Source organism: Drosophila erecta, unplaced genomic scaffold (genome assembly GCF_003286155.1).
Source record: "Drosophila erecta strain 14021-0224.00,06,07 unplaced genomic scaffold, DereRS2 tig00000000-arrow-pilon, whole genome shotgun sequence".
Classification (NCBI taxonomy): Eukaryota; Metazoa; Arthropoda; class Insecta; order Diptera; family Drosophilidae; genus Drosophila; species Drosophila erecta.
The window spans coordinates 3,424,571-3,436,501 of NW_020825194.1; the positions used below are offsets into that span (position 1 = coordinate 3,424,571).

Below are 11,931 nucleotides of genomic sequence, written 5' to 3' on the forward strand. Positions count from 1 at the left end.
GAGATCTGTGATTTCTGACTGGCGTCTGTCGAGGAAAAGCCGCTTACGGCCTCGCGGCAGTTAATAAAAGGAATATAGCTCCATGGTAGCCGAGCTCTTTCGGCATTTTGATTTATGATTAATGACGCGCTGCGTGCAAATTAGACCAGCTTTTATGGCCAACTGTAATTGGATATTAATGATTCGTTGATTCCGATTCCGATTCAGATCCAGAATCCGATTTCGAGTTCGAGAAACAAAAGAGTAGGAGGGGTGGGAGGGTAGGAAGCGAATGGCAAAGCAAGTTCATAATAGATTCCCAATTTGGACTGGAGCATTTCAGATCGGCGTTGTGTAAGGTAATTGGCTTAATATTTCACTCAAGGCAGTCGAACAGGTCGAAAGCTTCACTAATAAAAAAAGCCTTATAAAATATTATCTCTGACCTAAAAGAACACGAGTAATGGGTTCAACGGGACTGCCGTAAACATGCTTAAGTTAGGTAAACAAAGGGTTTGGTGGTTGTCAAACAAGGAAAGCTCTGATATGGACGGCCACAATAACTATTTAAAATGTGGCACTGTGGTAGCCAAGCTTTGAAACCTATTACCCTTAGGTTGATCTGCGGGTAAAAGCAGGAATTCGACCGGCGTGCTTATAAGTTATGACAGCCTGTGGGAATCGCGATTAGATATGATTAGGGGAACAGAAACAATGTTAATTGGCCTGAAGGGGTTACAAAAGGCTATTTAAACTTTAAAGAACTTCAGCGCGAATTGCTGATTATTTCAAGGATGGAGAAATCGTTATTCTAAGCCGCTATATGTGAGGTAATTGAACAATCGCGCCCATATTTAAAGAGTTCCTCATTCAGAGGTCTGCCCTTGAAGATTTTGCCAGCTCAGACGCATCGGGGGTTCTATATTGTTATTTTTCTCTGTTGGCCTCGACTTTTCGCAGGCACACAGATGAGGCAACAGTTTTATGACCAGACCAATCCCATATCTGGCCTTATCATTTCCGACATGTGGACACCAGTTGCTAGAGTGATTGTGACGACCTTGACCGATTCTTTCTGCCAACTTGATTTGTATGCATGTTTGCATGTAAGAAAACCACCCATTCACGCAATAAATACCGCAATTGACTACGATTAAACACCATTGTCTTGGCCAACTTCCTTAATGGTCAGCAATTTGTACGAATCATGTACACCTTCCTTTCCACTTCTAAGATGATAAAGAATCTGCGACAACAATTAGCATTAAGATTCAGTCAGCAAGATTAGCCGAAACGAAATCCGCTAAGAACAATAACCCACTGCGAGTGGATGTCTGCAATTCGCTTGCCATTCCGAGAACGAGAATAAAAACCTCATGAAAATAGTTTCTTATAAGCCGTGTGTTATTGAATTATGAAATTAATCATTCGAAAACCAGTTTTTTTGTCATGATTTACATAGAGCAGCTGAGACACTTTAAACCCACCAACCAGATCTGCCTGCACCGCCAACCGCCGACAAACATTTGTTGCGGCTCGAGAGATTTTTCTTCGTTTTGTTGTATTTAACTTATTTTTTGTGCTGACCCTGAAAGTGCCATAAATACATTAAGCAAAACGTAGCGCACATATGCGATCTGCCCCCACCTACCCCCTCCTTCTGCGCTCAAACAAATATTATACAAATATAAATATAATAAAAAGCGCTAACAATTGGATTCCAATACTCGCTTCCACTGAACTGCTGCAGAAGTTATGCGTCATTTTGGCTTTATGCGCTTACACACGCAAAATACCCGAAAGCAGTCGCAGTAGCCCAAGAAATGCTAGGGATGGTTCAAGGTTCGCCATCATGGCTGGTGAACTATTTATGGCAGTCCAGCTCAATAAGTATTCAACTTTGTGATAGACAGTTCATCAGATGAGATAAAATCAAAACATTTCCAAAACAATTTTAACAACTCGGATCAATAAACCGAAGACTTATGGCACATGTTTATGTCAATAGACCAAGGTGAACTTTCTCGGATCATGAACTATTTAATGTTTGGTATTGATGACTTTAAGGTTACACAGCTCAAATCTTTCATGTTTTATACCTACGTATAAAATTTTCCGTCGACACTTCCGCAAGCAGAAAACTCCCATATTAAAACACAATTTACCCATCACTTAAAGTCGACTCCCCTATATGGAATAATTGTGATTTTAAATTCATTAATTTGGCATGTTTAAATACCCATCTATCTTTTCTTCCTATATATCGACGTGACACATTTTAACTCCATCCCTGGTCAGCAGAACTTGAATATGATTAAATATATGTATGGCGTATCTCTGATTTCGTTGGCTGCTCATTGATCAAAGCAGAAGCCAGTACTATACACATGTATCTCTGTCCTCAAATGAAACATAATGAGAAACCGGAATACTCGGGCTGTCCCCATAGTCTAAAAGTTACCAAGAGGGCAAAAGTAGGGGGTTCCGACCACTGAGTGAAATACAAATGACTGTCGCGAGCCTTAAATGACAAAAGAAGTGCCGTTACGAGTATGGCCGAGTATATTCTGATGAAAAGCAGAAATATTGATATGAACAAAGAATGAGTAAGGGGCCAAGTTTGTTAGCAGCCCAAACACAGCTGCGGGATTATGCAAATCCATTAGGGTGGCAGATCTCGGATCGAGGGCATGGAGGAGCTGGCAGGCCGAGGGCCAGGTGACGAGGTGACGTTGGCCAATTGCAAGGTCACTGGTTGCGTCTGCGCAAACAGCGGACATCAATTGGCACTTCGGGCAGTAAGTGAGATGGGCACTGCATGGAATGGAAAGGCCTTTGTGCGTCAGTTAAAGAGGAGGAGCTGCTGGCTTCACTGGAGGAGGAAGTGCCATATCGGGCGGGTTCAAGCAGGCAGCAAGTGTCGGGGTCTGGGTCTGAGTCTGAGTCAGTCTGTTGGCAAAGAGGGAGAGAGATCGCCCGGTTCAATGAACGTAATGAAATTTTGCACTGAGATTGCCGCCGCCTTCCCCACAGAGTAACCCCATCCATCAATCTCGAACGGGCCGAGCCGGCCATTACTGTTAACAAAAACAAACAACAGTTAAGCGAATTCAGCAACAAGCCAAATTAAATATGCCAAATGTCCCCCTGCTTTCGGCCCGCCCGTCAACTTACACACACACTCGGTGCGAAAAAGGAAGCGATGGAAATTTGTGTGCAATTTAAATCGAGTCTAGAAGATCTCCCCATACTGCATTGTTTTATTTACTCCGAGATTTATCTGAGTTTGGGTGCGAGTTTTTTATTTGTATTTGTTTTTGCGGTGCGTAGTCAATCACCTTTCGGCTGACTCTTTATAGGAAGTCAATAAAAACATTAAAAATACAAAACAAACATTTCAATCGGCGCTGAGAGTTGCATCCATTATTCACTTTTGTTTTCAGATCGTTGGCGTTTTTTTTTTTGATTAGGCCTGCCTTGCGCTGTCGGAAATCGATCGAGAACAGTAAGCTCAAGATCTAAGCTTTGTTGTCAGCTTTGGTTGGCTACCCCAGCCGCCGGCGGTAGCCGCATCGATTGTGATCGTATATGGGTCCGCGGAGACAGGTCCGGTTTGTTCCGATCGTGATAAACGTCAGATAAATGAACCCGAGCAAGAAACAGAAGCCCAGCAAACACAAAACAAAAAGCCAAATTAAAAAGGTTTTGCCAAGAGCTTGGGGCCCCTCCCTTTTGAAGCAAGAGTCCCAAGGTGCGGATACCTACATTGACAAAGTGAGGATTCCATTTGCCCAGCTGCTGACATAATTGCCTAAAAATATTTCAGCAGGAAGAGCTATTTGCGGCAATTAACTCATCAGGAATTAAAAAAGAAGAACACTTCAAAAGGCCAATTGTTAAAGCATAGTTTACCCACGGTAAGCTACTTTACTCAAAAAAAATATATAGTTTGGGTAGCAGTATAAAATAATTTGTTTTGCTAATTGTTAGCTAAATAAAAACCTATTAAATGCGTTTGAATAAGTTTAAACGAAATTCGATCTGCTAAAATGAATGACAATAAGACATTTGAAACGTCATAGATTCATATTAGATTAGTTTTCTCAAATGTGCTAATTGATGAGAGCTCGTATTTCATTGGAATCTGGGTATCAGGTGCTCTTTTGAATGTGCACAACGAAATCATATAACAAGGAAAAAAATCCAACAACCAGGTCGAAACTCTTGGGCCCCATAAGTCAACAAAGCGACGGAAAAGGGGTTGAGAGTAAGGCGCTCAACCAAATGAAGTGTGTCCCATACTTGAGGGTAGAACGCTAAAAGCTTTGCATTTCGCCCGGCCCGGCGCTTAGGTTGCCTAATGAGCCGGACGGAGCTTGCCATTTGGACACCGCAACTGGCGGCTCAGCTCATAAGTAGGGGCGGTGTGCTTGCCCAAATTTGGCGGAGAGATCTTGAACCGAATCGTAGCGGCACAACGGCAACCAATAACAAACATATAAGTATATAGAGAATAAAAAATCAAAATAAAAACAGAAACAGAAAACAAACATCATCGAGAACGAGATTGAGTTGGGTTGAGCTCAAGTTGGAGATGAAACAATGGGGAGTGCGAGGAGTAGGTGCTCGGTGGCTTTAAATGAAGTGCGGACAGAACGCTTAGTCAGCAAGCTGTGCCGCCACTCAAGGCTAGCTCCAGTTTTCAGATACAAGTTTCCGCATGCTGAAGAGACACTCACTTATACTCACACGTCGTGGACCCCAAGTGCTCGGACCGTCGACGCGGCTGTTGCTTCTGGTGATTGTTGTTGCCATCCGCTGGTGGCAACAGCACGCGGTCGGGGTAGAGCGGCTTGGGTGCCCACGAAGCAGCGGCCACATAGATGTCCGTACGGGGCGTGGGCGGCGGCGAGGGTAGCGGATCCGGTGTCCCAGCCGCATAGCTGTAGTATCCATCCTCCGGCTCATCGACCACGGACAACCGATGCTTGGTCCTGGCCTGTCCAGTCTCTTCGCTGTACAGATACTCGTGCATTGAGCGTGCGTACTTGCTGTTCTTTCTCCTCTGCTGGGCAGGTGTTAGCTGACTAGTTTTATTGCTTCGTTCGCGGAGCAGTTCGCATTCATCTGGGGAAGCCCTTATCCAGGAGCTGGCGGGCACGTACTGCCGTTGCTGGTGGGTCTGCACCAGTTTCGAGAAGTCCACATAGAGAGACTCATCGGTGGACGGTTTGCGCTGGAATTCATCATCATCGTCACAGCGAACACGATGGACTTTTTCATCCACAACTCCATCATCATCTTCATCATGAGGCGTTGTGGGCGCACCCACGGAACTGTAGAAACTGTAGTTGCTGGACGACTGCGAATAGGAGCGATTGCGTCCGTAAAACTCCTCCTCGAAGGGCAATCCCTGGGGGAACTTATTCGAGAAGGCCTTCTTAAGGCGCGGAGAGTCGTGCGAGTCACTGGAGCCCGTCGAGGAACCAGCTCCCTCTCCGTTGTGGGTGCACACGTTGCTGCGCTGCTTGAGGCTCAGCTTGGGCGTGGCCGGGAGCTGGCGACGCTGGGCCAGAGGAGTGGCCTTTCCGGCTCCTCCTCCATTGGTGAGATCATTGGTGGCAGCCTGCCTGCGCGGTGGCAGCGGTGGCTGCGGTGCCGGATAGTTCTTGGTGGAGCGCTGACCCAAGCGGGCAGGACAGTTCTCCTTGGCGGCCATTCGTCCCGCCTGGTAGGTGCGCTTCTGGCTGGTGGGGGTTCCCATCGGTTGCTGTGATGATACTGATACTGAGCCTGCTGTCTGATACTGTTTCCTGGCAGTGCTGGGCGTGGTCACCGGGCGGGCAGCCTGAGTGGGCGGTAGTGGTGCCCTCGCCTTGCAGTGGCGTGTGGGCGCTGTGGTGGAGCAGGTGCTCTCGATGCGACGGATCAGCTTGGGCGTCAGTGGCTTCACGCTGCCACCGCTCACCAGTCTTTGCTGCTGATTGTGGGTATGCAGTTCGGGCTGCAGCTTGTGGCGGTTGCTGGTGCAGTAACTGCTCCGCCAGGGCTGCTGGCGTACAAAATTGCCACCCGTTACAACACCCTGCTGATGGATCGAGGAAGTCGACGAGGCTGTAGATGTGGATGAGGACCCAGCTGCCGGATTGTTGTTTCTGCCCGGCATCGATTTCACCATCGATCTGTTGGCTCCGTTGCTGCTCAGGGGTTGGGCATTTGCTGCTCCCATTTGGACACTGTTGCTCATGTTGCTGCTGGTGTTGTTGTTGCTGCTGCTACCGCTGGTGTTGTTGCCGTAGCCACAACTGCCGCGCGGCACTCGAAAGGAGCTGTATGGCCGAAAGCCATTTCCATATTGTTGACCAACGACTGGCATTTTGTTAGCTTTTTATGATTTTTATTTCGTTGTTAAATAGACTCGCTCGTTGGTTAATTATTCGTAATTGCTGATGTTGCTGCGGGGCAATGATGTTGTTTCCTTGTTGTTGCTAGTGATCTTATTTTGAATTGGCGTTGAAATTTAAACCGCTGAACGTTTACTTTAAACGCGTGCACTTGGAAGATCGCTTATCTTAAGCTTTATCGTTATCATTTGTATATCGCTGGCTGTTTTTGAGAATTTGAATTTGAGAATTTTATAGCATTAATTTCCAATGCTATGCACACACTTGGCTTGCCGCGAACGGACTACTACGTAAGCTAAAGCTACCAGTCAGCCAGATTCCATGGAACACCTTGGCCCAGCCTTTAGTTTCAATAATTTATCGAACACTTTTCTCTTGTCTACTGGCAATGGCTGCTGTTGCTGCTTCTGCTGCTGATTTGTCTGGTTGAAACGCGTGTAATTAACACGTTCTCGATGGCTTATGAGTGAGCTACCCCCAATGCCAGTATCCATCACCCAGAAAACCCCCTGCATTTGTGCGACTTCTTGCTGGCCGCATTTCGTTTTTGTTTTAGCCACTTTTGGCCTGTCAGCACGGCGAGGGCCACAATTGAATTAGCCACTAAAATAACCCTGAACCTTGACTGCGATTTAGCCAGTGGCAAATCCAATTGGTCCCCAGCTGCTAGCTACCAGACACAGGCCACCGGCCACTGGCAAGTTCATTGATAAGACCCACAAATCCCAACCAGTTAAGGCTTTATGCAATTTGCTGAGCGAACCAAATACGCGTTCGTAGTTGGTAGAAAGTGTCTGCGCATGCGCCGAGCTCAAAGACCCGGCTGCGAACAGGTCCTCCGCCGACCAGTTTTCACAATTTTTACTTTTTTAACCTGATTCGCAAAAGGAAACGCAAGTCTTGGGCCCCCAAACAACCAAACAGTCGAACAGCAAAACAGCCAAGCGGGTCAACAGCAGGCAGCAGCCGACGAACGGCAACTGGTTGTGACGCTATGAGTAATGGAATCGGAAATAAATGCGAAATCCCTTGGCCAATAAAAGCACTATCGGCACGTCCGGTTCCTCCAAGTCATCCGTTCAGTGCAGACCGTCTTTGATAAGTCGTAGGCGTCATCGTCGCAGTCGTAGCTATCTTATCTAGGTTTAGTTAACCCGTGTTGGCTAAGGTTTGTTCCCATTGGTCTCTGATTTTCTTCTGTCCTCTAAAAGCTCTGTATGCACAGCACTGAAACTTCTTGGAATAATTGAGGGGGTGTTTCCGAGCTGATTTAAAATTCCGTAGGCGCGCGAATTATTATTTTTGGCCAGGATGCATAAACAAGTCGCGAAAAACACACAAATCACACTGGAGAGCTCAGTGCTCAAAAGCACACACTGCACTTTGTTAAAAATTATAAACAATTAAGAGCTGCTTATACATTTCTCTCAAAAAACACTTGGTGGCGGTTGCACGGCGGCGACGGCGACGAGCGAAGAAGCCAGCACCTCCATTCGCTTTCGAGTTGTCGTTGCGACTGAGCAACCGAGCGACAAGTTGGTAGCGAACAAGTGTCGGTTGTACCGCCGCTGCCTCCGGCGCTGTCGCCTCTACCGCTCGACTTCGCTGCTCGCATTTCCAGTTTACCAGCTTACAAACAGACGATCGAGACGCAGTCGAGGCAGCGGCGAATTCGCCGCACCATGCGTGCACCCAATTGATGGCTTGTAATTTAAATAAAAAATGATTGAAATCGAAAATGATCGACAATAAAACAAGAGCATGGCGGAAATGCGGGCAATACACATTTGAGAATACTATTCCTTATCGTTGCGTTTGATTTTCATATTTGGGCTGCGTTTTTCGGCCACTTCCGCGTTGCAAGATGTCACCAACTTTTGAGTAATGTGCCGGGACAGGTCGATTAATCTACCGCTGCTGTGGTTCATGAACACTTAGCCAGCGTGTTTTATGGCAAATGCATAAGGTTAATAAACAATGACAGCAACAGCAGCACCCTGGCAGGCATGAAAACGTCACTTTATCGACAAAGAAAGCGGTCGCTGCTAGTGGCGTATAAATTACAAAATCCGACTCTGATTAAGCCAACTCCCCAAGATGCTCTTGCTGCAACTACCTAAAAAGGCCACGCCAAGTGTATTAAACAATAATAAATGCGACAACGTCGCGCCTCAAGTTATCCGTTGTTTTGAGTAATATGCAAATACGTTTTAAATACGCAGGCGCATAAATTAAGGCGAGGAAATGCAGCGAACAACGCGCCAGGATTCGCCAGATCTGGTCGAGACCCAACGCCAACGCCCACGTCCACCGGCCTCCCGAAGGGGGTCAGCACAAAGAAATCGCTGAGTCCGCATTAATTTACAGTAAGCCGAGTGAAGAGGATGACTCTTAGCTGGCAGGAACCAGCGCAGATTTCACTTGCCATATATGGCCAAATGTTAATTTGTCTCTCTGGCTGCTCCTGCTGCTCGAGCGGCACTTCTTTATGGAGCCATGCACCATTAAAGACACGACCGTTTACAAGCCATTCAAAGAAAGCGCGTCCCAAGGAGCGCAGAGCGCTGCGTGGGCAGGACACTCTTGTTGCCACATCTCCGACAGCTGGGGGAAATACCCGTGCTGCAGTAGGCAGAGCCAGTTTACGTGGACAAGAAAGGTTTCACACCGGGGAAGTTTGTTCATTCACTCGATGTTGTGGAGGCAGATGTGAAGTCATGCTCCTTCGACTCTTCAACACTCAGGCAAGTCACACTTCCTAAATGCAAGTTAAAAGGAAAATAGATAAGTAGATTCAGACTTTGCAAACTTTCTTCTCTTCCAAGGCCGTTTGTAGGTTTTTCAGTTGAATTTCAGTTTTCAGTGCAATTTAAGACCTCTGACAGAAACATTAATTGGTACATATTAAATAAATGTTTAATTCATTATTTAATAATACAATTAAATGAGTATAACTAATATTTTTAGCAAAAAGCATTGCGATGAAAGACACTTCAGTATTATGTACTCCTTGTGGAATCGATTGCACTGCCAAATTTCGATCCTATAACATTTTGCACAATATAGAAAAATTCGTACTCCTTTGAAAAAGCTTACACAAAGGCAAAGCAAATCTATTGACAGCTTAAAATATTTTCGGTGTGCGATGGGAATTTCGAAATCGATTTTTGTAACAAATACACAGGGTATCGATTCTGATGAATTTTTGACGACAATAACTTTTTGGCATTCAAAGCAGTTATTTTTATAACAGTTTATGGATTCCACAAGACATTCGCCCGATAGAGTTTACGGGAGGGAAAAATATGTAATTCCACCGCGAAGGAATCTATTTTAGACCCTCTAATTGAATAGGGTCTGCCAAATGACAAATCATGCGAGTTACTTACGTGGGCTCCTTGGATATCTGGGCCTTCTTGGCATCGAGCTCGTGTCGCCTTCGCTTGGCCGCCGATCGGGTGTGATGTGTGTTGGTGATGCGCGGCCTGCAGTGAAATAATGGAGATCATGAGTACAATGGGTAGGTGAGTAGTTCCTCACATAGCTCGCAGAGAATACCGAGAATTTGGGAATATCGGAGAATGCACACATGGTGGCGAACTTACGGCGATGGGGCCTCAGCTAGGGGTGGCGAATGATCGGCAGTATCGTGTCGTCGGCGCTTGTCTCGTGTGCCTGCCGAGGAGCGATCCCTTGAGTGGTGGAGTCTCCGTGTTCTGGGCATCTGAAAAAGTGGTATACACACACTGTCAGTGGGTCTGTGGTACCTATTGGACAGGTGTCAGATTTAACTATAGGCATTATACTGCTGCTGCTTATGTACGCATATATGTACTTATGAACTGTAAGTCATCGGGTGGTGTGAGCACTGGGAACAGCACCGTATCGCCCACCACCCCCTTTTAGCTGTTCCCACCAAAGAGGTGAGTACAGTACGGAATACAGCTGGCACGCACACGCACACGAACACACATACCCACACTCGCACACGCGGGCGTTCAACGAAATTGCAATATTGTGCCTCTGTATGGGTGCATTGGAAAAACGGACCACAAATAAAACCAACGAAAAAGCCCACAAACTTTCGCATTTTAATTAGCTAACCATTAGCGCATCTACCTTGCAATTTGCTGCCGATTTTTTTCACGAGCGCGAAAATTGATTTTTGTTGTATGCGCTCCGCTGGCTTTGCTTTGCTACTCTTGTTGTTGCTTGGCCAAAGCGTCGCTGTCGCTGCCGTTGTTGTTTGCCTTTTGTGCAGCTGCTGCTGCCGCTATATCCACAATTGTTGTCCTGCAAATCCAGAATTCAGCTTGTATTTGTAAACGCTTTTTGGGCTTTTGGCACACACTGAATAATAATGTGCGTTTGCGTTGAAAATCGTGTTTTTTTCCCTTCAATTCACGTCACTTGGTATTTTATTCACCACGTCTGGGAGACAGTGTTGTACACTACTGCTAGTGTACTACTAATAGTGTTGCAAAACGCTGGCGTAAGAGGGTTGCCGGGTGCGCAACAACAGTACCGAACAAAACGCATAAAAAACTAAAATAGTGAAATAATAATGGCTTACAACCAATAAAAAAGAATACAATGCCACAAAACCTTGCTTTTAGGAGTGAGAATTGGAAAATAACTGTTCTGCTTTGATATAAATCGCAACAGTTGTTCAACAAAATTAGTGATTATTTCCAGGAAGGTGTGGGAATAGATGTACTGCTGGCTAAATAGTTTATTTCCGTAAAATCCGACAAATGCTTTGTACTTTTTCGCTCGTTTGCGATTTGTCAGCCCTGGCGACGCGGCGTGCTGCGTAATCAGCTGTTCACACGCACGCCCGCCTCTGCGTCTGTATGGGTGCCTCAAATCCCATGGACAGGTAGCAGTTTTGTTGGATATCTTGTTTTTTTTGTATTTTTTCGAGCTATCTGTTTTGCCGAGCATTTTCATATCTTGTTTGGGGCTTTTCAGCCGTCTTACCTCTTCGTTCGCGCTGCGCTGCGTAGTATTAGCTGGGGGCGTGGCCAGGGGCGGCGCTGGCAGGGCCAAAAACGGCGAACGCGGCAAATAGAGGCGCTGCCACAGGCCGCTCAAGAGTTGCGTTAGCGATTGCCAGGAGAAATTCGCTTTCGCTTGCTTCACGCTGCTGTTGGGCATGAGTTTGTCCTTCGGCGAATATAGTTGCATGGGTTTTGTCCTGTTGTTTAGTCTTAAACGCGAGTGGTTGCATGGGTATATTCACCTTTTGGCGCCCTTTTTCGCTTACTGTGCGCAGTCCGCCTATAGCAGCTCGTCTGCGATTAAATCACCGCATGGCGTTGCCCGTTTTACTGTGCTGCGTTTTTCTGCTGCCTGCAGTGCAACAAATATAATTAATACGCGGGAATTTGCAACGGATTAAATTGAATTGCACTTGGTTAGTGATGTGAAAAACATGTGTTTGGGCGATTCCTATCGATGTTTGGTGGTATCGATGTTGAGCGATGCAAACGATAACTGTCGTCATAGCATAGTGTTGGCAAGAGCTTGCAGTAATTAAAGTTGCCAT

At 46.2% G+C, this 11,931-nt stretch overlaps 1 protein-coding gene across 4 annotated transcripts in view; it reads right to left on the minus strand.

The window, feature by feature from the left end:
• Positions 1–11,855, minus strand: part of LOC6555161 (serine/threonine-protein kinase Doa) — a 34,894-nt gene extending 23,039 nt beyond the window's left edge. For 2 of the 4 annotated variants that reach the window (XM_015153555.2, XM_026983751.1), the window contains exons 1-2: positions 7,804–7,931; positions 4,719–6,585 (exon numbers count right to left, since the gene is read on the minus strand). In XM_015153555.2, the coding sequence (XP_015009041.1) occupies positions 4,719–6,355 (1,637 nt within the window). In that variant the 5' untranslated portion in view covers positions 6,356–6,585; positions 7,804–7,931. Of the gene's footprint in view, positions 1–4,718; positions 6,586–7,803; positions 7,932–9,772; positions 9,869–9,988; positions 10,108–10,502; positions 10,869–11,363 lie in introns of those variants that run through there. The other 2 variants (XM_015153554.2, XM_015153558.2) reach the window with 2 other exon arrangements.
• Positions 11,856–11,931: the final 76 nt, after the last annotated feature.